The following is a 26,799-nucleotide window of genomic DNA, read 5'->3' on the forward strand; positions in this document are numbered from 1 at the left end:
ATGAAACTATCAAAGTTAACAAAACCCAAGCACCGGCACCTACAGGCCTATTATGTGAAGTGTAGGCTGGCGAAATTGTTACGTGAAAGGACATTATTATGTTACCATTTTTTTATATTATGCAGCATTATGAAAGAAGTCTCTTATGCTCATAAAGCCTGCATTTATTTGATAAAAACAGCAATATTGTGAAATATTATTAAAATAATGGTTTTCTATTTTAAAATAATTTAAAATATAATATATTCATGTGATTACAGCTGGATTTTCAGCATCATTACTCCACTCTTCAGTGTCACATGATCATTCAGAAATCATTCTAATATGAGGATTTAATGTCAATGATGAAAAGATTCTTTGATTAATAAAACGTTAAAAAGAACATAATGTAATAATATTTCACAATATTAGGCTACTGTTTTTTTCTGTATTTTTGATTAAATAAATGCAGGCTTGATGAGCATAAGGATATATATATATATATATATATATATATATATATATATATATATATATATATATATATATATATATATATATATTTGCATATTGCCCCTTTTTTCTATTTGAGCCCCTGCCCCTGAAGAACTCTCTGCACGGCCCTGCTCCTGGAACAAAAAAATGATGCTTAGGGGTACCTTTAGCATCTTCATTATGACGCGAAAGGCACTTGACATGCTTCAGATTTTGACGCCTTGGGAGTGAGAACGTACAAACAATATCCAAGTGTTTGGATGTCTCAGTCTCAACTGGAAGTGAAAGTTACACCAGACCACCCAATCGCTGTCTAGAAAGGTGGTCTCTAAAAACTTAACGCATAAACAAGAAAGGCTTTTCATCAGAAGAACTTGGACATTCTGTTTAAATGTGCAAAAAGCAGGAAAATTCTACTGGAGAACCTGTTTTAATTGGCTGAAATTTTTTCTTTCAGTAGGAGAATGAACCCAACTACAATTTCTTTACAAACCATTTTTAAATGGTTGGGTTGGACCGTATTGGGAAAGAAAAGCAGCCAACAGTTGTCCATCATAAATGGGAACACCATTAAAACAGTTTAAAAAGCAAGCATTCATCTTATAAAGTTGAGAGAACGAGTAGGAATCTAAACAGAGCGACAACAGATTTTATTGCCCATACGTTCATTTGTTTTATCTCATAGATTGATGTCTTTACTATTGTTTTAAAAGGTGGGAATTCACAATAATAAAAGAATGAGTATGTGTGTCCAAACTATTCAAAGGTACAGTTGTGTGGACTTCAATGCTGTTCACATAAGAGTTTATTTTTGTCAAATTGCAGTTATTAAAGGGATATTTCACCCAAAAAATACAATTTACTCACTCTCAAGTTGTTACAAACCTGTATGAATTTCTTTCTTCTTCTGAACAAAGAAGATATTTTGAAAAATATGGATAACCAAACAGTTTATGGACCCCATTGACACTTCCATAGTAAAACACCATTCTTCAAAATGTCTTATTTTGTGTTCAGAAGACGAAAGAAATTCATACAGGGACCATCAATTTGAGCATTTTTATTTTTGGGTGAACTATCCCTTGATAGGGTCATGAACTTTTTTCATATATATATATATATATATATGAATATATATATATATATATATATATATATATATATATATATATATATATATATATATATATATATATATATATATATATATATATATATATATATATATATATATATATATATATATATATATATATATATATATATATATACTGTTGTCTGAGGTCAACTTATGACGCATGGTTTTTACATTCAAAAACATCATAATGAAGAAGTAATAGGCTATTTTCTACCCTGGTTTGAGCCTCTCTCATGGAACGCTCGGTTTTTATGGGCGTGCCGCACTGAAGACTTGGAAGTTAACGCCCACTGCTATGATTGGATAAGATTTGCATATTATAATGAGCTCCGGCTCCCTCTTAAGTACACGTGAGGGATTGTTTTGAAAGCGTGTGGAAAAACGCCAACCGGAATGATTCCCCCACAGGGCTCGCAAAATTTCATCAAACAAACAGTGATTTATCTCTCATACACCCGCAATTAATTGGAATGTTATTTTTTATAACTTGGCCTGCCCAATCGGTGGATATAACCGTGAACCATGCATCACTAACACACACACACACGCACGCACAAGCCTCACTGCAGAGTCAGACAAATCAGCATGATCAAAACTTCCGCGATTGTATTTTCAAGAGAGTGAACAACGCACATCAAGAAAGGAATGTTATTTCACTATTTAAGATAGCCCGTCGGCAGGACGTTGCCCTGGGACATTGGGCTTTGCAAGCCCTGGCCCAAACATGTCCAAGTCTGATCACGAATCGCAAGACAATGAATCAACAACACATCAAATAAAGTCTTCTTCAGCCTTTGACAGCGTGCTAAGTTATGTTCAGTTACACACGTACACATAATCAATAGATATCAACCGATATGTAACAATGCAATACCATCACATAAAAAAAAATGCTTCATTCATTCATGTAATCTCATTCTGTCTGCAAATCCAGTCTCTTGTTTACAAACGAATCCGTGGTGAAATGAAGGAACAAACGCGCAATGTCTTCCCCACGTGAGCTGGATATTCATTTAAAATAAAGTTCATCCATGCATTCATAATATTGGAATCCCAATGAAGCTTATGCAGCATGTTTATTGCTTGGAAGTTCGATCCGGTTTAGCTCCACGTAGGCCTATAATCGGTGGGTGGGGCTACAGAATCAGGTGTTGTTCTTCTTCTGTTGAGGCGGTGATTCACCATACTCTGACGTCAATGGTTGGCACATTCTGAGATCGAGCGTTTGCTGGGCCTGGTGTCAATAAAAGCTTTTCTTTGACTAACAAGGAAGTTTTCAGCTCCAAAACTTACAGGATGTTCTTATATAAAGATGAACTGTTATATATCAAAGAATGAATGAAAAGTTGATTTTTAATTCATGATCCCTTTAAGATTATTAATTTGGTGCTTGCGATGAAAACATCACCGAACATTATAGGATTTTGGGATTCAGTTCAATGAGCGTGCATGCTTTTATGGATGTTTAAACGATTTAGTGATCCTTCTGTCATTAACATTAACAAATGAACTTTTAATAGGACCCAACTGCACTCTTGCTTACAGGCTGAAAGAGAAGGGTCATTTGGCTCTGGCATCGCAAAAAACGATAGTTTCTCATCATTGTTTTATTGAGTGCAAATCCTTGGTGTCCATTTGTCTGGCAGAGCTGCACTAAGCCCTGGGCCAAATGACGAGTAGTATTTGTCAGGTTGTGTGTGTCATTTCATGCTGACGTGGTTTCCGTATGTCTGTATCCCCTAGGGTAAACTTAATTTCAAGGGTAATGAAATGGAGGAACCAAATAGTCTTATATACATTAAACGGCACATAAACTTTTGAGTTACATGTCACATAGTATAACAGCTGTATCTGTATTTATTTTATTATTATTTTTCCAGTACACCAAGCAATCATTGAAAAATTGAGAGTCAATGTACTCTTAAAGTATTAAAAGCATATTTCTATTAAAGCCTAATTTCAACATTAGCACTCTATAAATACTTGTTTTGTTTTCATTTATAAAGTAATTACAGTCTGTTGTTTGGACACACAGTTTAATTTGATTTCATGATTATGGCATTATGGCATGTTTCATTTCCCTGCAAATGTAGACCAAAATTACTGGGGAAAAATTTGAGCACTATTTAAAGTACATGTCTTTGGCGTCATTCTGTTTGTGGATCTGATCAACAAGTTTACATCTTGCAACTTTTTGAAATATCACTGGGCCAGATTATGTATTCGCAGTTGTAAATATTTGTATTGTTTCAATTATGATGCATCACATATAATATAATTTGTGTTCAGCTGGTTTGGTACACTATCTGGAAGTGTAACATAGCAACGCTTGTTTTTACGGTGCGATGGTGATATTTACAGGCCGATCTTCTGAGATGTCAAAGTCTTAATGTTGTCTTATTGGGTCCAGATGTGGTGCTCAAAGAGGTGCGTGTCAGCATACAGCTGCACTAAGCTTTAATTTATGCCCCACCGAATAATGCCAGAAATATTTGGTTAGGAATATGGGAAATAGCTTTGGAAAATGAGCTCAGCTTTCACTCCCATCCCAGCTTTGCACTCAGCTGATCTCTGCTGGCAATTTTAGGTTAAACTGAGTGAAATCATGTGAGTAGCATGACTATCTTAATTTAGTGATTGCAATGATATTTCCTGATGCAGGTGTGGACTTGTTTTACGTCCCAAATTTGACATATTTAACAACTCCTGACCAACAACAAAGCAGCATTTCATACTGAGAAATCCTGTTCTCTCTCTCTTATTATTTTATTCAGAATTTTGGTTATGTTGTAACAAACAAATTAATCTTTATATTTTTGTTGGCTTATATATATATATATATATATATATATATATATATATATATATATATATATATATATATATATATATATATATATATATATATATATATATATATATATATATATATATATATATATATATATATATATATATATACACACACACACTGATCAGGCATAACATTATGACCACTGACAGGTGAAGTCAATAACACTGATTTCTTCATCACGGCACCTGTTAGTGGGTGGGATATATTAGGCAGCAAGGGAACATTTTGTCCTCAAAGTTGATGTGTTAGAAGCAGGAAAAATGGGCAAGCATAAGGATTTGAGCGAGTTTGGCAAGGGCCAAATTGTGATGGCTGGACGACTGGGTCAGAGCATCTCCAAAACTGCTGCTCTTGTGGGGTGTTCCCGGTCTGCAGTGGTCAGTATCTATCAAAAGTGCTCCAAGGAAGGAACAGTGGGGAACCGGCGACAGGGTCACGGGCGGCCAAGCCTCATTGATGCATGTGGGGAGCGAAGGCTGGCCCGTGGGGTCCGATCAAACAGACAAGCTACTGTAGCTCAAATTGCTCAAGAAGTTAAAGCTGGTTCTGATAGAAAGGTGTCAGAATACACAGAGCATCACAGTTTGTTGCGTATGGGGCTGCATATCCGCAGACCAGTCAGGGTGCCCATGCTGACCCCTGTCCACCGCCGTGAGCTGCCACAAAGCAAAAATGGTTCAGGAATGGTTTGAGGAGCACAACAACAAGTTTGAGGTGTTGACTTGGCCTCCAAATTCAATCCAATCGAGCATCTAGTGGATGTGCTGAACAAAAAAGGCAGATCCATGGAGGCCCCACCTCGCAACTTACAGGACTTAAAGGATCTGCTGCTAACATCTTGGTGCCAGATACCACAGCACACCTTCAGGGTTCTAGTGGAGTCCAAGCCTCGAGGGTCAGGGCTGTTTTGGCAGCAAAAGGGGGACCAACACAATATTAGGTCATAATGTTATGCCTGATCGGTGTGTGTATGTATATATATATATATATATAAATTATTTTATTCAACAAGGATGCATTACATTGATCAGAAGTGACACTATGAGACAGAAGATACAAAAGATTTCTATTTAAAATAAATGATGTTCAATAAATGTTTCGTGAGCAGTAAATCAGCATATTAGAATGATTTCTGAAGGATCATGTGACACTGAAGACTGGAGAAATGATGCTGAAAATGCAGCTTTGCATTACAGGAATAAATTAAATTTTAAAACATATTCAAATATAAAAAAACAGGTATTTCGAATTGTAATAACATTTCACAATATTCATGTTTTTACTGTATTTTTGAGCAAATAAATGCAGCCTTGGTGAGCTGAAGAGGCTTCTTTCAAAACATTAAAACTGACCCCAAACTTCTGAACGGTAGAATATATTTCTGAAGATCACTTTTCCTTAACCAAAGAGTCTTATATACATTAAACGGCACATAAACTTTTGGGTTGTATGTCACATATGGCAGTTGAATCCAGCAAGTAAGCTTCAATCTCATCATCTCTTTATTGTATTATTATTTTTTCAGTACACTAAGCAATCATTGAAAGGTTGAGAGTCAATGTATTCTTTAGATTATTATTAAAGTATAAAAAGCATATTTCTACTAAGACCTAATTTCAACGTTAGCACTCAATAAATACTTGTTTTGTTTTGTTTTTAAAGAAATTACTGTCTGTTGTTAGGGCACAGTTTAATTTCATTTCATTTTTGATTATGGCATTATGTTTCATATTCCTGCAAATGTAGACCAAAATTACTGGGGGGAAAAGGAGAGCACATCTAAACAACATTTGGATGTCTTTGGCTTCATTCTGCTCAAATAAATGCAGCCTAGATGCAGCCAAAAGAGACTTCTTTCAAAACAAAAACAAAATCTTACTAACCCCAAACTTCTGAACGGTACTGCATATATTTCCCAAGATCACTTTTCCTTAACCTTATATAGGGGCTTCATGAATTCAGCTTTAAAAAAATCTCTTGCAATCCCTAAGCAATTAAAGGAAAAAAACAACCAAACAGGCAAGCATCTCACAATCTTTGACATTATTTGAAATAAAGCCAGGATGCTCAGGCCTCAGGTGGCGCAAAATCGACATTCTGTTCATGTCATTAAATGGGTCATATCATGAGGAATCAAATTTCCCTTTATCTTTCAAGATATAAAGAGTTTATTGTACTACTGAAACGTACTGTAGCATTCAGTACTAGCCTGGATGCCAGCCGAACTTAGCCCCGCCCACAACATTTGAGGTCGGGAAGTTCGGTCTGAACTTGATCCGTTGTTGAGCGACTTTGCTTGAACCAGTGCTGTTCGGACCAATCAAATGGTCAGGGCGGGCTTTATACGATGATGGACAGATGATCAACAGTAACGTAATCATCCACGTCACCAAAGAGTACTTGGGTTGAATTAGTTTACAAAAAAGTTGTTGGTATATGCATTCACCTTTACTATTTCTCTCAAAAATGATGATTGTGTTGGTAAGTGCTCCGTGTATCCTTAAATTCTTTTAAAACACCGGCAAAGATCGTTTACACTCTTCTTCTTCTTCCAGCGCGCGTGCAGTTGAGTTCTGTTGACAACTATGCGTCGCTCAACATACGTCACTTACTCCTTTGCTCGGATTGGTTGTAGGTCTATCCAATTGAGGTCTTTCCTGGTTCAGTTGAAACGCCCCATAATCACAGCCCAATGGAGCAGCATCAGACACATATTCTGACTAGAATCTGAGTATGAGGACGTCAGGATAATTCAATACTTCACCTGTCCAGAAAGATCCATTTATTGAAACTGGGCTGAAAACATTCTCAATATGAAATCCTTGAGTTCCTGATATTAACATATGACCACCTACTGTATATTTGCACATCAGTGATGCCTGCCAAGTCACATGGTGAGATCATATAGAGGAAATTGGGAAATCTTGAGCTGTTTCTAACTGCGTTAGCATCTACTTTTCCGCATATCTGACTGAGAAATGAAGTTTATTTTAACGACTTCCCTGATCATGACAGATTAATTGTTACAGTCTTGTTTTATGAATCAAAATGTAATGAAGGCTTTGTAAGGATGCATTTAAAAAATTGGAGCAGACAAAAACTATATTGAAGCTGCTGTGAAGAGGTGGCAATTGCATGAATGAATGGTCTGATTTATGAATTATTTATTCACCTTTGACGACAGATGTGTTATGCAAATTTTGAAAATGCTTAAAAGGAACTCAGTGCTTGAGTAAAGATTTGAATCTGTTAGAGGCATATTGATTTATTATGTATCTAAACTATCCAAAAAACTGTTTGTTTCCATCCTGAAATGACCTGTCAAACTGAATTACTCTGCGAAAATTCAAACAACTGCCCTTGTCATGAATGATCTGTGATTTATATTCATTTATCTCCCATCCAGGAGTCTGAGCTGTCAGAGAATCACTCTTCACAAGAACTTATTCTTCTCGTATGTGCTCAACTCAGCCTTCACCATCGTCAACCTCATAACTGTGGTCAACAACCCCAAAGTGGTGCAGAGGAATCCGGTGCGTGCCCTCAACTCCTCAATGCTCACATCATAAACAGGGCGTTTCACACTGCGCTTAACCCCGGGTTATTGCCGTTCTAAACCCTGCTTTTAATTCTGTGAAAGGAACATTTCACACTTGTAATTTAGAAGTGGGGAAGCACCGTTTTTTACCTGGGGTTATGAAACAGGATTAGCACTGCTTTTGTGCTGTTAACCCTGCATTGCAAACGTATACAGTTGAAACGAAGAAGTGTTAGAATGTTACGGCTAGATGCTTAGCAACAGACAATAAATCACGTTCTTCATGTGTGACCCTGGACCACAATACCAGTCATAAGGGTCAATTTTTTTTTTATTGAGATGTATACGTCATATGAAAGCTGAATAAATAAGCTTTCCATTGGTGTATGTTTTGTTAGGATATGATAATATTTGGCCGAGATGCAACTATTTGAAAATCTGGAATCTGAGGATGCAAAAAAATATTGAGAAAATCGCCTTTAAAGTTGTCCAAATGAAGTCCTTAGCAATGCATAGTACTAATAATAATACATACACATATATATATATATTATATATATATATATATATATATATTAATTATATATAAATATATATATATCAATATAATATATCAATTTCCTCTTGTATATATATATATATATATACAAGAGGAAATTTACAAAATATCTTCATGGAACATGATCTTTACTTAATATCATACACTCTAAAAAATGCTGGGTTAAAAATAACCCAAGTTGGGTTGAAAATGGACTAAACCAGCAATTGAGTTGTTTTTACCCAGCATTTGGGTTGTTTTAACCCAGCGGTTGGGTTAAATGTTTGCTTAAAACAACCCAATCGCTGGGTTAAAACAACCCAATTGCTGGTTCCATTTTCAACCCAACTTGGTTTATTTTTAACACAGCATTTTTTTAGAGTGTAATGATTTTTGGCATAAAAGAAAAATCGATAATTTTGACCCATACAATGTATTGTTGACTATTGCCACAAATATACCCGTGAGACTTATGACTGGTTTTGTGCTCCAGGTTCACATATCACATGCTTTGGATAGTCATGGAAACACTGCATCACACGTGTTGAACACTCTCAAAAATGCTGGGTGGTTTCAACCAATGTTTGGGTCAAATATGGACAAACCCAACCGTTGGGTTTAACATTTTTGTTTAAAAATTTAAACCAACAGTTGGGTTTGTCCATAAGACAAAGAGTGTAAATGTTTTCTGTTTTTAAAAAAAGAGGAGGAAAAAAGGCTGATCCAAATATTAGATCAGAGGTATAAAGTAATTGAATCAAATTGTTGGTTCATTTAGACCTTCAAAGTACAAAGCACATTATCTATCTATCTATCTATCTATCTATCTATCTATCTATCTATCTATCTATCTATCTATCTATCTATCTATCTATCTATCTATCTATCTATCTATCTATCTATCTATCTATCTATCTATCTATCTATCTATCTATCTATCTATCTATCTATCTATCTATCTATCTATCTATCTATCTATCTATCTATCCATCCATCCATCCATCCATCCATCCATCCATCCATCCATCCATCCATCCATCCATCCATCCATCCATCCATCCATCCATCCATCCATCCATCCATCCATCCATCCATCCATCCATCCATCCATCCATCCATCTATCATCTATTAAAGAAATTCAAGAAATTAATATGTTTATTCAGCAAAGATGCATTAAATTGATCAAAAGTGACAGTAAAGCCATTTATAATGTTACAAAAGGTTTCTATTTCAGATCAATTCTGTTCTTTTGAACTTTATATTCATCAAAGGATCATCTTTTTCTTTTTTACACAACTGTTTTTAACATTGATAATAATAAATGTTTCTTAAGCAGAAAAAGAAAGATCCTGTGACACTGAAGACTGGAGTAATGATGTTGAAAATTCAGCTTTGATCACAGAAATAAATTATATTTTATGTATCCAAATCGAAAACTGTTGCTGTATTTTAGATATGCTCACAATGCAGCCTTGGTGAGCATATATAGGTGAGCATATAGTAATGTAATAACTGAGAGAAATATTTCAATTTTTATTGAATTTAAATGTAAGTACCCATGCTTTAACTTGTGGCTTGTTATAAAAAAAAATACTTAAGTTTGGGTAAAGATCATTTAGGTAGATATTCTGTATTTGTCATGTATAAGATTTAAAATAAGATTTTACACTTGAGAAGAAACACATATTTAGCACACCATAAAAGGTCATATTGTTTAATTCACATTGTATTTCCATTGCTTGGAATAGGATCGTTTCAGGTTTTGCTCTCGATGGAGGAATGCATAAATCTGCCACATTGAAATGTACGGCATGATCTAAGAGGTGTGGTGAGGAGATGCGTTTCAAGAAAAACATTCACTTTTAGCTACTGTACTTCATGTGATCGAGGAGAATTGCCTATTCTTTTTTTCTGATGTACCGATATTATGAGAAAAAACTGAGATAAAAAGTGAGACAGTCTAAAACGAGATTGCCCCCTGATATCCTGTGTTTGAAATGGCCTGTTATCATGTGTAGAGGATTGGATGAGTTCTGAAGTTCTGAAAGCTTGGAGGGCAGCGGAGGTGTAGTTTTAGAGTTTCAGAAAGATCTTAATCATTGTTTTTACTCGCCAAAAAATATTGGGTTGTGTCTGAGAAAAGTACCATCCTTATGCTTTCTCAAAATGATGTCTGTTTTTTGGGGCCAGTGTAATGCAGATGTGCATTCTTTCGGCGGTGGGGGTGCGTTCTCTATGTTTAATTTATGGTATCCTTGTTCAGTCGGAAGAACAAGCCCCTTCTGTTTTTCCTTCCAACTCCTGTGAGTCGAGCCGCAGTCAGTTCAGAATGCATTTCCAGCCTCAAGGAGAAGAGGTTACAGATAGGGTTTAGTTTAGACCTTGTGTTTCGAACATAAGCTGTGCTTAGTCTGACAAGAATGCCAATTCACGTCAAGGACATCCGAAATCAAAGTAAAAGAGCATTGACTTCTAAAGAAAAGTTCATAACATGTGTGAGGACTTGCTGCCAGTTGCGTGGGTGCAGGAGGCTGAAGAGAGCTATGGACATATGGTAAAAAGTTAATCTGGATGATTGACGTGTTGTTGGGAGGTGTGTGTGATCCAGCTCAGCGGATTGAGAATAGACACTTTGCCAGCATTTTCTAATTAAAACTGCACACATGTTCTTTCAAAGCAGGCAGGCAACTCAAAAATTCAGAGTAAGGGATCGTCCCGGCCAGGTTAAACATCAAAAATGGGTATTTGGAATTTGGAAAGGTACCCACTATCTGCTTAGCAGACTAATAACAGATTCTGAAACCTGTTTGATTTCATTTAAGTAACTAGTCTTGCGTAGCTAGACCTTCAGACTGATGGTAGACGTTCTGGACTCTATAGCAGCTTTCATTGGCAGTCTGACTGGCATTCAAAGCAGCCAATCACAGTTTGTTTTGTTCAGCGTCATTTGTAAGGGTGTGAAAATGTAAAGTCAATGTCCCTACAATAACAGATCGCCTTGTAAAACTCTTGGAGGTTAAAGGGTCTATGCCGTGAACTTCACATACTTTTGAAAATCCACTGTTCAGTTGATCCTGATAAACGCTCATTCGTAGGGCTTTTGGCGTCACAACGGCTATTTTTCTAGGCAGATGGTTGAAGGATTTCCGGGAGACGTGTGTGTTGCGTTCTTCAACGAATAATAAAATGCAACTCAATATATATCATGCATAGGAGAGCAAAATAAATCGACTTTTAAAAGAAAGGAAAAAATGCTTCCCATAGTTTTAAGTTGTGCATCCAAAAAAACATTTTTGATGAAAATCTAAATTTTTCCATATGTAATTTGGCTAATACTAAAACAATATTTGGATCAGTGTTTGTTCAATATGTCAGGCTGTTAAATCACATTTTGTCTGTTGTTTATGGTTTTATAATATGGTCAGTAATGTTGCATATTGCTGTGCCTGTGCAGTTCATGCAATTGATATGAATAAAAACAAATGTTTTCAACCCCCTGAGAACCACTGCAATAGATCAGTAAAGGGATAGTTCAACCAAAAAGGAAAATTCTGTCATTAATTACCCTCATGAAGAGATCATAAAACTAATCCATATGAATTGAGTGGTTTAGTCAACATTTTTTGAAGAGTCTTGATCACTTTATATGAAGAACAAATTTAATTTAGGCTTTTATTCACATATAAACATTAATCAACTTACATATCAGTTGCGTAAACGGAAGCTCAAGCATGTTCGCTTGATGTTCAAGAACCAATGAGGTTCATTCTCGTGTTAGGCATCACGTTTGAGCTTCCGCAAGAACCAATGAGGTTCATTCTTGTGTTACGCAGCACGTTTGAGCTTCCTCAAGAACCAATGAGATTCATTCTCGTGTTACGCAGCACTTTTGAGCTTCAGCAAGAACCAATGAGGTTCATTCTCGTGTTACGCATCACGTTTGAGCTTCAGCAAGAACCAATGAGGTTCATTCTTGTGTTCCGGAGCACGTTTGAGCTTCCTCAAGAACCAATGAGGTTCATTCTTGTGTTACGCATCACGTTTGAGCTTCCACAAGAACCAATGAGATTCATTCTCGTGTTCCGCAGCACGTTTGAGCTTCCTCAAGAACCAATGAGGTTCATTCTCGTGTTCCGCAGCACGTTTGAGCTTCCTCAAGAACCAATGAGGTTCATTCTCATGTTACGCATCACGTTTGAGCTTCCTCAAGAACCAATGAGGTTCATTCTTGTGTTACGCATCACGTTTGAGCTTCCTCAAGAACCAATGAGGTTCATTCTTGTGTTACGCATCACGTTTGAGCTTCCACAAGAACCAATGAGATTCATTCTCGTGTTCCGCAGCACGTTTGAGCTTCCTCAAGAACCAATGAGGTTCATTCTTGTGTTACGCAGCACGTTTGAGCTTCCTCAAGAACCAATGAGGTTCATTCTTGTGTTACGCATCACGTTTGAGCTTCCTGAAGAACCAATGAGGTTCATTCTCGTGTTCCGCAGCACGTTTGAGCTTCCTCAAGAACCAATGAGGTTCATTCTTGTGTTACGCATCACGTTTGAGCTTCCTCAAGAACCAATGAGGTTCATTCTCGTGTTACGCAGCACGTTTGAGCTTCCTCAAGAACCAATGAGGTTCATTCTCGTGTTACGCATCACGTTTGAGCTTCCTCAAGAACCAATGAGGTTCATTCTCGTGTTACGCATCACGTTTGAGCTTCCTCAAGAACCAAAGAGGTTCATTCTCATGTTACGCATCACGTTTGAGCTTCCTCAAGAACCAATGTGGCTCATTCTCGTGTTACGAGCAATGTTTAAATGTGAATAAAAGCCTAAATTCAATCTGTTAATCATACAAAGCGATCAATAACTTTTTGAAGCATCAAAGTGTCAGTTACATAGCTGTCAACCGAGGGACTAAAAGTTCTCAGATTTCATCAAACATATCTTTATTTCACGAGTTCACACTTACATCAAATTAAATGGAGTAAAGATTATGCGTATTTGGCGTGCTGTCCGGGGAAGGGCTCCGGGCTCAGAATTTTGGCCCGATCCCAGAGTATCCCCTCCCCCCCATGATAAAGATAGTCTAGAACTAGACTGTATTTTATTATGGATTGTGTTGCCGTCTAATGAGAGTTTATTAAATCAAAGTGAGGAGATGGGGTGGTGGAGGGATGCTAAAAATAAAAACAGTCAACGAAAGAAGGTAAATATGCTGTATATATACACCTCTTATCGTTGATTAAATCGATTGGCTTGATGTGCTCCACATGTGTTTAATTAGGTTTAATTATCTGAGGGTGCTCCACTTGGGTTTGATTAGGTTACATTATCTGGCGTGCTCCATTGTTTAGATAGGTTTAATTATCTGGACGTGCTCCTCCCGAAATTAGTTACTAAAACTTCACTTGTGTTCTTTAGATAAACGAAAGTCTTGCGCATTTGGAACGACATGAGGTTGAGTAATTTCATTTTTGGGTGAACTATCCCTTTAATTCGTAACTAGCTAGACCAGAACCAAACCAGCATAAATCGGTTTGGACATTGTAATTTATGCTGGTGTAAGCTGGTCTTTTTTAGCAGGGCTGTCCTGTCAGATTTCATTTTTGCCTGAATCGCTTGGTGCAGTGAAACTTAAAGCACCTGTCTACTTCATTCTCTCACCTTTCCCCCTCTGCAGATTGGCTGCAAGGTGCTGCACTTCTTCCACATGTACATGCTGGGCTGTAACTATTTCTGGATGCTCTGCGAGGGGATTTACCTGCACACGCTGATTGTGGTGGCCGTGTTTGCAGAGGAGCAGCATCTGCACTGGTATTATCTTCTGGGCTGGGGTGAGTCTCCGGCAGCTCTGCTCCCTCTGTCCATCTGAACGCAGCTCCCAATTTTGCTTTCCCATCTGTCAGCGAACTCTGAATTGTGAATATGAACACCCTCCCTATTTGCTAAGCAAGGAGTGTATCGTGACCTGTTTTCAAAGGCAGCTGTTTCATCAGTCTTTGCTCCATAATTTATTGGATACATTTGCTCGTGGTCATGTCCTCCTGGTCCATAAACAGAAAACACTGTCGCTGGCACAAACACTTGTTTAAAGACAGACGAATCAGCCAATCCACAGTTAGGACACAATGTGCTGGACATTTGTGGATGTTTGGGGTCATGGTTTATTTCACATTCTGATGTACTTTACTACTCCCACCAACTGTTTTCTTGAAGGATGGTTTATTGAAGATCAGGGCTTAACTATCTTGTTTCGCCTGTTCTCTGTGTTAGCAGTGACATGGGTTAGGAAGTAGCATAATAAATTCATTGTGGAGCATTATTAAAGATTGTGAGATAACCCTGTGCCGGATCATCCATTCCCAAAAGGGAGAAAAAACAGCTCTTGACCATCTGTAGAAAATCTGCCTTGTGGCTTTTGAAGCTGTCCTGAGGATATTCAAAGCCGCTATGTTAAAATATGTCACCAAAAAAATATGTCATTATCTTGTTGTTTTACCCTACATGACTTGCTTTTGACTGTGAAAAACAAATGGAAAATGTGTGAAGAATGTCCAAGCCGCACTCAAAAAAAAATTGTGCTACACTCTAAAAAAAAAAAAGGTTCTATATGGCACCAAAAAGGGTTCTTGGCTCGTAATCATAGGGGAACCCTTTTTAGTGCTATATAGCACCAATTTTGGTGCATCAGTGGTTCTTCAGCGGTTCTTCAGAGGTGCTATATAGCACCTTAGTCAAAGAACTAGTGAAGAACCTCTGAAGAACCGCTGAAGAACCACCGAAGCACCAAAAATGGTGCTATATAGCACTAAAAAAGGTTCCCCTATGATTACGAGCCAAGAACCATTTTTGGCGCTATATAGAAAGTTTTATTTTTTTTTAGAGTGATGGCACTAAAAGTTGTCTTCGATGCATGATGAGGGGACGATTATCAGTACATAACCACTTACATTTCAGCCTGTTTCTCACCCAAAGTTATGGAATAATAATGCGTAGATAATATGATACATTTATGGTGTTTTTCCCCTCATTCACTTCAATTATATGGGAATGTGTGCATTTAAAAAAAATGGTGCTATATAGCACTAAAAGTGGTTCTTTGGCTCGTAATCATAGGGGAACCACTTTTGGTGCTATATAGCACCATCTCTTAACGGGTTCTGGTAGCAGTGTTATATAGCAGCTCAGTCATCCCAAGAACCGGTGAAGAACAACTGAAGCACCAAGATTTGGTGCTATACAGCCTCAAAAAACAGTATCATGAAGCTTCGAAGCGTTATGAATCAGTGAGTCGATTCAGTGGTTTGGATCGCCAAAGTCACATATTTCAGCAGTTTGACACGCGATCCGAATCATGAATCGACTCGCTGATTCATAACGCTTTGAAGCTTCATGATGCTGTTTTTTAAAAATCGGTCATCACTATATAAGTTGTTATTTAGGTTTTAGCACAAAAACTATTCTCGTCGCTTCATAAAGTTATTGTAGAACCACTGTAGTGAGATGGACTTTGTAACAACGTCTTTAGTACCTTTTAAGGGTCTTGAGAGTGAACAGTGCATTGTGCCAATGGAGGCCTTTCACTCATTTGTGTTCCAAAGATGAACAGAGGTCTTACGGGTGTCCAACGACATGAGGGGAAGTCATTAATGACAGAATTTTCATTTTTGGGTGAACTAACCCTTTAAGAGATTGCACTTTGTACATTGAAAGCACTCAAATGTCTGTTTTGTATAGCTACCTCTGTAAAACAGGAAGTTATTTATTCATTTTTTCAGAAGTTGTAGCATATTCCTTTTGTACAGCTACAGAACTTGTTTGACTTTTGTAAAGTTTTGTAAATTTGAGCCATGTGTATATTAAGGTCTCAATAAAACAAGATGAGAACTTAAATATTCCCAGCACTTTCTGTGATGTAGTGCTCTTTTTCTCTTTTACATCAAACCGCAGTTTTACCCGCAATTTCATTGCATAAAATTGCATAAATATCCCGCATTTTCCATCGCATTTTTTAAGAAAACGTGCCGCATAATCAAGGATTTTTGCCTGCAACAATCACAAAAAAAAGCCACTTTTTTCTGGAAGGACTGTATATAGCACCATTTTTTTAGGGTGCACACATTCCCATATAATTGAAGTGAATGAGGGGAAAAACACCATAAATGTATCATATAGTTCATATGATCTCTGCATTATTATTCAATAACTTTGTAAGTAAGTGGTTATGTACTGATAATCGTCCCCTCATCATGCATCGAAGACAACTGTTTATTTAGTCTATAAATGGTTACGCATTTCACGTGGTCATGGCTCGCCGTCTAATAACAGTTACAGCGTTATCATTCATTTTGCATTTGAGGGATACTATTTTGTGTTTGACTAATGTCTCAATTCTCCTTTCAACAGGATTCCCCTTGGTGCCTGCATCCATCCATGCTGTGGCGAGAAAGAAATACTTTGATGACAAGTGAGTAATGATCACTGCTTTTCAGCAGTAAATACAGAAGACAGGCCAGGTTCAGTGGACAGTGGGTCTGATATGGGATTTATTATATTTTTCCACTAGCTGCTGGATGAGTGTGGAGACCCATCTGCTCTACGTGGTTCACGGCCCCATCATGGCAGCTTTATTAGTGAGTCAGCACTTTTTACATTTATTTATCATCTATTATATTGAGCTTTGCATATATTCACACAGCATTTATCAAGGCTCGGAATAATCCATTTCAATCATGAAACAAACTTAATTTTGAGGAAAAGTTTTAATGCGATATGTTCTTAGTGCCGCAAATGACAAATATTGCGTTTAACAACTCATTAGATCGCGTTTCTGTTCAAATTGGATTATCGAGTCAATGACTTCACTGTGTTCATTCACAGTTAATCAAGCTTAATTGTGTTAACTCTGTGTGAAATTAAAATCTAAATAGAGCATGTTAGTTAAAGACTGTATTGAGTTCGGTTTTATATCTTTTTTTTTATGTTGTAGGTCAATTTATTCTTTCTGCTGAACATAGTGCGGGTCTTAGTGACCAAACTGAGAGATACGCACCGAGCGGAGTCTAACATGTATATGAAGGCGGTGAGGGCCACCCTCATTCTGGTGCCCTTATTGGGCATTCAGTTCGTCATCTTCCCTTGGCGGCCAGAGAACCGCTTGGCAGGAGAGATATACGATTACATCATGCACATATTAATGCATTACCAGGTAACTCAGACTGAATGCTAACTCTTTTAACTTGTCGCAGACACCTACAAATGATTGTTAATGCTTCCATATTTTCTGTTTTGCAAGGGATTGCTGGTGGCAACCATATTCTGTTTTTTCAATGGAGAGGTAAGCAGATTAAAATCATAATAATGAGATATTTCACTACACAATGCAAATTCTTGTATTGGTTACTCACCCTCATGCAGTTAGGTTTTAATTTGTGATGAATATTATTTTGATATTTTCCATGCAACATCATAAAAAGCCCATAAAAGTAGTCCATACAACGTAACAGATCATTCACATTCAAAAAAATAGTGCAGCAAATTGTAATGTCAAAAGTCATTGGCTCACAATGCAATCAAACATGATTCGCCAATGTGAATATGTGGAATGGAGGATGACAGATTATCAGTGAAAATGTATTAAAAACGATTAAAGTGCCTCTATTATGCTTTTTCAAATATTACCTTTCATACAGTGTGTAATATAGCTATTTGTGATTGTAAAAGAGTTATTGTCTCCAAAAAGAAAGAATCGATTCTGAACTGCTGAAACCAGTCGTCAGCAATTCCAGTCTCACTTCCTGTTACATAACTGTGTAACAATGTCACACATTTGCATAATGCCAGCCTATGGTCTTCATTGGTGGCCCGTGAAAGACGTCTAGTTTGACCCGCCCTCAAACACATTGTCGACATGTTGCGAAGACGCTGTTTTCAGTGCTGCGAATCCACTTTTCTGCGTTCAGCTCTGCAGCATATTTTGAATTTGTTAGAGAATTAGGCATACCTGAATTTAAAAGAGCGCTCTACCCAAATACATTAGAGTATATTGATAAAAATTGGTCTATTTTTACAAAAAAAACACTCTAAATTCAGTGGTTGAATATTGCATACATTCTATTGTATTTATTCACAATTTTATGATGAACACAAAAAGTAATATATATATATTTTTAAATAATTTTTTTATTTGAAAAACCTGTTATTTTGAACTTGTTCGGTTTATGCCCTTTCACAAAGTTGCTGTTGATTCCACTAGGTGGCAGTAAACAGGGGGGAAAGAATCTTCTTGATATCTCCTTCTAAAAATAAGTTATTGAGATTAATATCCAACTAACTCAATAATAACTCCTACTCATCTGCATTGATTGAAGCCAGCCACTGGAAAATCGAAAAGAAGGCCCCGCCTCCTCAACTTTGTAAAGGGAGATCTCGGGCTCTGATTGGTCTAGAAGCATGATTGACATGTCTATAGATGAGATACTCCACTTTTTTTTAACGTATGACGCAATACGTGATGATGTCACCAACAATCGCGGCTAACAAAGACGATCGAAACTAAGGATAATAAGAGTATTTGTCTGCATCGCATGTTTTGATCTGGACATCGGTGACATATTACAGTGTCGCTTGGCCATGCTTGCTCACAGACATGTGAAAATCGTCTAATTTTGAAGAAAACAACCTAAGGAACGAGCTGATATAGCGTTTGAGGCTAGTAGCTCCACAAGGAGGTAGTGATCTGAGCAGGAATATGACTCATGTGTTTGCTTGTTCAAAGGAGTCATTTCCATCTTCGTGATTCTTTTGATAATAACGTTACTGAAAAGTGTTGGATCGGTGAATTAATCTGCACAGTGATATTCTTTAGAGTGAGAGCTTTCCTTTGATATATGACATGTCTGTTTTTTGGTGAGTTTGTGTAATATAAATATGAAATGTAATATTATTTATAAGAAGGGGGAGGAGGGGGGTCGTTGCGGGGGTTCGAATTCAGACCTTATTATCTTCTCATATCTAACATAAATGCAAAAGTGATTGTGTTATCAGGAAAGCTGAGGTTCTAAGCTTTCAAACAATACCATATATGTCTAGTTTTGTGCTGCACAACTTATAGATTTTTTAAAATGATTATGATGATGCAATATTGGACCCGCGGGGGGGGGGGGGGCGCAGAGTTGATGTGGTTAAAAACGACACAGTGTTTATATTACTGTGTATCAAGTTCTGAGGAAGTTTCCGGAGCTGAACTTCAAATATGATAATAGGCGTTTCGTCTTCGACCCACGCTGTAAGACGTAGACCAATCACAACAGACTGGGCCGCCTGACCAATCAGAACAGAGTAGCCTCTCAGAAAGAGAGACTAAATCTTCAAACAAACCAGTTTTTAGACTCAAATGAGACAAATGAGGTGATGCTGCAATGTATATTATGAGAGAATTTAAGTGTTTTTGACCTTGGGTGAATGTGAACATTTTGTAGGAGAAATCTAAAACAAAATTAGGAACCTTTGAAATAGCATAATAGAGGCACTTTAAAACTAATCAGAAAATGCCTGTCATCATCATAAAAGGGGCTAAATGTAAGCGAAATCCCCCCTTGTGTGAAGGACGTGACCTTTGAGATAGCTTGACGTTTTGTCCAAGTGGCTGGTGTTCAGGAAGTCAGTCAGGCGTTCAGCGAGTTTCTGGGTGAATACCTGGCCATGTTGTGCAACTGACACATTGATTCAGACATGGTTGATGCCACTTTCCTCCATGATCTGTCACGGTGCACACATGATATGACTGTTTACTTCCACTGCTTTTCAGTCAATGTGAAAATTACGTTTAGCATTAACTTAATTGAAAGAGATTTGGTAAATTAAAAAAAAACATATTTCAGCACACAGATATAGTATGTAAAGTTTGGGGTCAGTTACATTTTTTCATGTTTTTAAAAGAAGTCTCGCATTTATTTGATGCATACAAAAAATACAAAACAACAACAACAAAAGGATTCTATTTCAAATAAATTATTTTGAACCTTTAATCCATCAAAGAATCATAAAAAAATGTTTTCAACATTGATAATAAATGTTACGTATGCGTCAAATCATCATATCAGAATGATTTCTGAAGGATCATGTGACACTGAAGACTGGAGTAAAGATGCTGAAAATTCAGCTTTGATCACAGGAATAAATTACATTTTAAAATATATTTATATAGAAAACATTTCACAATATTAATGTTTTTATTTTTGTATTTTTAATCAAATAAATGCAGCCTTGGAGAGCATAAGAGACTTCTTTTAAAAACATAAAAAAATCTTACCGATCCCAAACTTTAGAATGGCAGTCTCTTTATATATATATATATATATATATATATATATATATATATATATATATATATATATATATATATATATATATATATATATATATATATATATATATATATATATATATATATATATATATATATATATATAGGCCTACATTTAAGATTTATGTATTTTAATTGCATATAATATTTCCATCTATTTGGATTACACAGTTTTAACATAAACAAATGAATAAACTTAATGTGATGCATAATTTAAATGGGAAGATTTCTGTAATAGTACTAATAAACTGAATATGTTTCAGTACACAATTACCAGCTTGATATATTTATCATCGATAAATACAGTTTCTTTCATTCTCATACATTTGAACTAATTGAATAATGCTTGTTCCACAGCAAGTCATATTTTAACAATGTTCATACTTTAATAAATTGAATTAATTCAACAAAGAACAGATTTATGCTGACTCTAAGCTATTTAAATAAATGCACTTTAAAAATATGACTGATCAAAAAAACAAATAGATTAAAATGGTTAATAATAAACTAATCGTGCCGTTTCATTTATGTATGATAAACAACCTACACGTAATGTGATAAAAATATATGCAATTCAAATACATAAATCTTGTAGTCGGCATGAAATGGAAGTTGCGATAGTTGTTTCTTCCCTATTGTGACGTATATTTGAGTGAAACTGCTTCTCAAACAAGAAAAAATGTAGGGCGGGACTTAATTTTGTCCATGGGGAATTGATTGGATGGTTGTGGTTTGCTATTGGTCGATCTCATGTGAGTGACAGGTTGCCCCGCCCCTCTCGCCAGTAAACACATCAGCAGAGAAGAGATGACAAGAGGGAGGGGAAGTTACTTTGATTAAAGATTTACGAGGGCACAAGAAATAATGATGTGCCTGTATAAATCATTTATCAAAAAAATAAGAACTTTAAATATACTTTAATTAAGACTTTTTCTGTTGCATTGTACTGACACTGATATAAATCTCTCAAGGGTCGGTCGTAGTCGCAAAGGATGGATGTCGTGCGTTTTCACATTCACCGAACATCTATTTGAAAGCCAGACGCGTTCAATGTGTCTCTTGACGTGAGGGGGTGCATGAAAAGAGTATTAAGTGGCAGTAAATACCAACAGGCACGTCAAAGCGCATTTGCCAGACTTGAGGAAAACAGACTTAGAGCACTTATGCATGACAAAACCAAAACAATGAAGACACAGTTTCATTAGAATACTCAGCATGAGGTTCCTGGCACGAACTTGAATGGAATGAATTAGCGCCTTTCATTCGCCTATGTGTAAGTCATGTTTTAAACATGCTGAATTATTTCTGGGCCTGGAAAATGGGTCAATTATTAGCTTATGCATGAGCAGCCAGCTCGCATCAGCATCAGCGCGTCTACAAACTATTTGGATGTGTCCTAAGCACAGATCCTGTTTCAGGACAATAAAAGGAGCACTGACACAGAATAACATTTTCTTTGTGGTGGTGTTTGTTTACCTCAGCGTAATGATTCGTTCTCGTCTAATGTCCTTCCCCTGTGCCCCCGTCTCCTCATGATTTGTGCCTGATCCAATATCCCTCTTTGTTATGTGTTAAAAATACACAGAGCGCTAATTGGCACATTAAAATCAGTTATGATAATAATAGAGTAATATAATTCCCACATTCTGACGGAGGTCAATACAAAAGCGTTTTAATTAATATTAAAATTATGGTCAAAGCATATTTACGTCAAATTAACATTTTTCATTAAAGGGGGCCTTTTAGGCTCTGGGACACCAGATGTTACCAGATAAAAACAGATGCTAAACTTAAACTATACAGCAATTTGATAGGTGTTTAATAATTGGATATAGTTGTTTAAGGACTGATCACAGACTGTGCTAGACTCAAATTCATCTTCAAAGATGTTCTAATAATACTACAAAGCTCAAACAATGTTGTGACTGATGAGACGTCTCAGCACAAGAAAACACGACTACAGTTTTGTCCAATTACATTCCACATTCAATTTTTATTTTTATTTTTTATGAATACTTTATTCAGCAAGAATGCATTAAATCAAAAGTGACAGTGAGAACAGTATCAAATTTTTTTTTCCTGGAGTGTCTTTTTAAACCAAGTGCAAATAGCCCGCCTTGTTGGCAGAGGCTATTTACACTAACTCCGCCCACTGCCTTCTGGTTGGGCCAGACAAAATTACGGAAGATGTTTCAATGTCAACAGTAGAAATAGTGTAGAATTAAGCAAGTAAGTTGATGCAAATCGACCTGAGTTTGAATCCGCCTTTTTCTGAACTCACTCTACTCCCTTTTCCTATAACACAGATCGGAAAGGAATTTATTTTCAATAAAAACGAAGGAAATATTTGAAAAGTGGAAATAAAGGGCCCTATCATACACCCAGCGCAATGCGATACCAGACTCCAGTGTTTTTTGCTATAGTTCCAGCCTGACGCAGTTATCATTTTCACATCCAGCGCCACATTGTTTAACGTTGTTGCGCCCATCTGTTTGTCCATGGAGCAGATGTTTTGGGTTGGGGGTGCTGTTTTTTTTTGGGGGGGGGGTCACCACATTTTTATAAGAAACAATATCGAGTCTATAAAACACGAAAGCACAACAAATATATCGATGAGAATACTCGTTTAAACAGCAGAAACACCGGGACATTCGACTGCACATCACATTTTTCACAATGTTGATTCTTCTTGCAATCGTAATACAATGGACTGTGGCCTACATTAAACCTTTAAATAAAATGTTTACACAGTCATACACAATAAAAGAGCCTGCACAGCCACAGGAAATAAAAATTAACGCAAAAAACCTGCCTACCTTACCTACCGCTCACCGGTAAAATGACGTGCGCTCAAATCCCGCTCCGACATGACATTTCTCTGTACTGTAGCCTACTATACTTGTAGCCATTAAAACACGTATTTAGTTTCAGTTTAAATATTCTAATGTTTTTGGGGTTTTTTTCATTTACGTTGAAAAATGAACAGGACACATAAGACGCATAATATGTCCGAAGACATATGGGGGTCTTCAATAAGTTCAATAACACTTCAATAAGTTTTCTTTTGTTGAAAGCCTTTCTTTAAAGTGAATTTCGTTTTGTATAAATTGTATCTTAATTTTAATCAATGTTTTATCAACCAAATTGCCCAGATTTAATAAATAATAAGTAAATAGCCTATAACAGACAATGACATGGAGGCGGTGGCGCCGCGTGAACAACTACTAGAAAATAGAGAAAAAAAAAACTTTAGTCAGGGGCAGCCCTAACTACTTATTTCAGATAGTCCTATATTTTGTCCAGCATGTCACAAAGGGAGTTCTGGGTTGAGCCTGTGGCGCTGAGCGGAATGAGCTTTAGAAATGAACGGAATCTCCTGAAAGGTGCTCTCAGTCTCCACTGGAGGAAATATTACCGCTCTTTCAACGCACACACCGCAACCGTCACAATATGACGGTTTGTATGTTTTAAAAACATAATTCAACATATAAATAATACTTTTTAATGGGCCACTTAAAATGTTTATGACAAATAAATTATTCAATTCTAAAAATGAATAAATGTAAATGAACAAAAATTTGCATTGCATTTGCAATCCTTTGAAGCTGCAATACCCCCAGCACCCCCACTTCCCGCGCCCCTGCCATGGACGTGCTAGTCTGAAAACAAGGTGTGTTCAGGCGCATTGTTGGCGTGTTGCTATTTTGAGGCATCGGAAAACGACTGCGCCATTGACAAACACAAACCTGGTCTAAAGTCAATAGCGCAGTATTTTTTGTGTTATTTAAAGGGTATGTTAGTAATACCCGCCTATAACATTTTTAAATATTAAAAATAAGAGGATTCCTCTCTGGAGAAGCGTTTGTAAATAGCGAATCCGCCATGGAGCAAGCGCAACTGGCTTTAAAAGGGAATGGAAGAGGAGACTCTGATTGGTTTATTGCACGCTACGCCCAAAACACACCCATGACTCATTAAGAGACTAGGTACAACCCTTTTGGACCATGCGCCTGGTGCGGCAAGCGTTTTTTCCGTTGTTAAACTAGAAAAAGTGGATTCGTACTAAATGCACCTGCGCCGTGCGCTTCAGACCATGCCCTCTTTAAAATAGGGCCCTCTATGTTATTATTGCATACTGTTTAATGTACAACAACACTGATGTGCAAATAGTATCTACTTTTACAAAGTGTAAATATAATCTATCGCTATTTTCACTTAGTGTAAATAGCATATTGGTAAGAAAATGCTGCTATTTTGACTGTAAATAGAATCTATTGCCATTTTTTTCTCTGATTCTTACATGTTTCACTGCAGGTCCAGGGAGCTCTGAAAAGGCAGTGGATGCAATACAAAGCCCAGTGGGGTCAGCGACGACGCGAGCACTGCTCCATGAGATCCACCTCCTACACCGCCACCTCCATCACTGAGGTGCCCGCTTTCATGTTCCATCATGACTGCAACAGTGAACACTTAAATGGCAAACAAACAGAAGACTCAGAGCTCGTGGCCCTCAAGACGGGTGAGACATACGCTTGAACGTTTGGAGAAAGATACCGGCAAAGAAGTGATTCAGTCAAACTGGAGACTGGAGACTCAACATTGACTGAATGTTCGCAAACTCCCCCATCTCAGACAGCACTTAAGAGCTGACAACAGAACATTCAAAGCCTGTGTGTTGGCACCATCGAATCGGTTGAAATATTACTCAAGGCTTTGTTTATATTCTCTACAGCTCTGCTTCTGCGAGTTGAAACGCAAAGGAAACAAAAAAAAATACAGACACACGGGCCGCATTTCTTAAAATATGTCATATTAAAGCTGCTAGATTCAGGCTCCCCTCGCATCCTTTTCAGGCCCGTGGCCACAAACAAAAAGTTACTTGGCAAAAAAACTAAGGATGTGTTGATTTGTGGGACACTGAGTGTTTCTCTAAAGCTACTGGGAGACGATCCTCCAGAGGACAGGCTACTCTCATCCGTCTCTGAACAAAAGGAAAGTGCCTCTGTGCCTGAATCCTGTTCCTGATGGCGGTGAAACGTCAAAGGAGGTTACAACGATCTGTCCGGCGGTCATTTTGCGTTTGAAAATAGCTTTTAATCTGTCTTGCGAGACTCCTGACTGCTTAATGTTTTTGCAGCTGTGCTTTTCTGCCTCGTCTTTGTTGCGAAAGGGGGTGTGGAGGGAAAAAGAGAAAATTTTTTGGACTGCTTGAAAGTGAATTCATAAACCTGTGCATAGACATGAATAAAAATGTATTCTGTAAACAAAAACGAAACAAAAAAAAAGGAGACAAAAATATATTTAATAAGCTCCCGTGCTACAGAGTGCAGATTGTATTTATCAGTCTGATTTTGAGGCTTCTTTTCAGTGTTGTGGAGTGCTACTTCTCCAGTAAGTGTATTTCCTCTCTGCAACCAAAATACACTGCTCATGAACGCACCAAATTCACTTCACGGTTTCAGCGAGTGATCAATAATCCACCTTTCTTCACTTGTCTTTATTTGACCGCAAATTACTTGTGGGACTGACTGACTGAATTAGGCTGAAAAAAAGAAACAGCAAAATAAGAAATCAGTGTGTTAGATCAACTGATTCAAATAAATTGAGCTATAAATAAAATATTTATCTCTTAAACTCAATTTAAATGTTATATCTATATACACACGGCACACAAACACAGTACCGGTGAAAAGTTTAAAAAACATTACTATTTTTAATGTTTTTGAAAGAAGTTGCTTTTGTTCGATAACAAAATACAGCAAAATCTGTAATATTGTGAAATATTATTACAATTTCAAATAACAATTTTCTATTTTAATACACTTAAAAATATAATTTATTAATGTGATCAAAGCTGAATTTTCAGCATCATTACTCCAGGCTTCAGTGTCAC

At 36.9% G+C, this 26,799-nt stretch overlaps 1 protein-coding gene across 1 annotated transcript in view; it reads left to right on the forward strand.

Annotated features, from left to right (window-relative positions):
- The window catches only part of calcr (calcitonin receptor), an 84,821-nt gene extending 58,654 nt beyond the window's left edge, over positions 1-26,167 (forward strand). Inside the window, exons 10-16 of the mRNA XM_079828297.1 lie at positions 7,873-7,999; positions 14,220-14,373; positions 16,946-17,006; positions 17,106-17,172; positions 17,529-17,747; positions 17,835-17,876; positions 25,221-26,167. Of these exons, the coding sequence (XP_079684423.1) occupies positions 7,873-7,999; positions 14,220-14,373; positions 16,946-17,006; positions 17,106-17,172; positions 17,529-17,747; positions 17,835-17,876; positions 25,221-25,442 (892 nt within the window). The 3' untranslated portion in view covers positions 25,443-26,167. The remainder of the gene's footprint in view (positions 1-7,872; positions 8,000-14,219; positions 14,374-16,945; positions 17,007-17,105; positions 17,173-17,528; positions 17,748-17,834; positions 17,877-25,220) is intronic.
- Positions 26,168-26,799: the final 632 nt, after the last annotated feature.

This window comes from Gobio gobio, assembly GCF_949357685.1.
Source record: "Gobio gobio genome assembly, chromosome: 11".
Classification (NCBI taxonomy): domain Eukaryota; kingdom Metazoa; phylum Chordata; class Actinopteri; order Cypriniformes; family Gobionidae; genus Gobio; species Gobio gobio.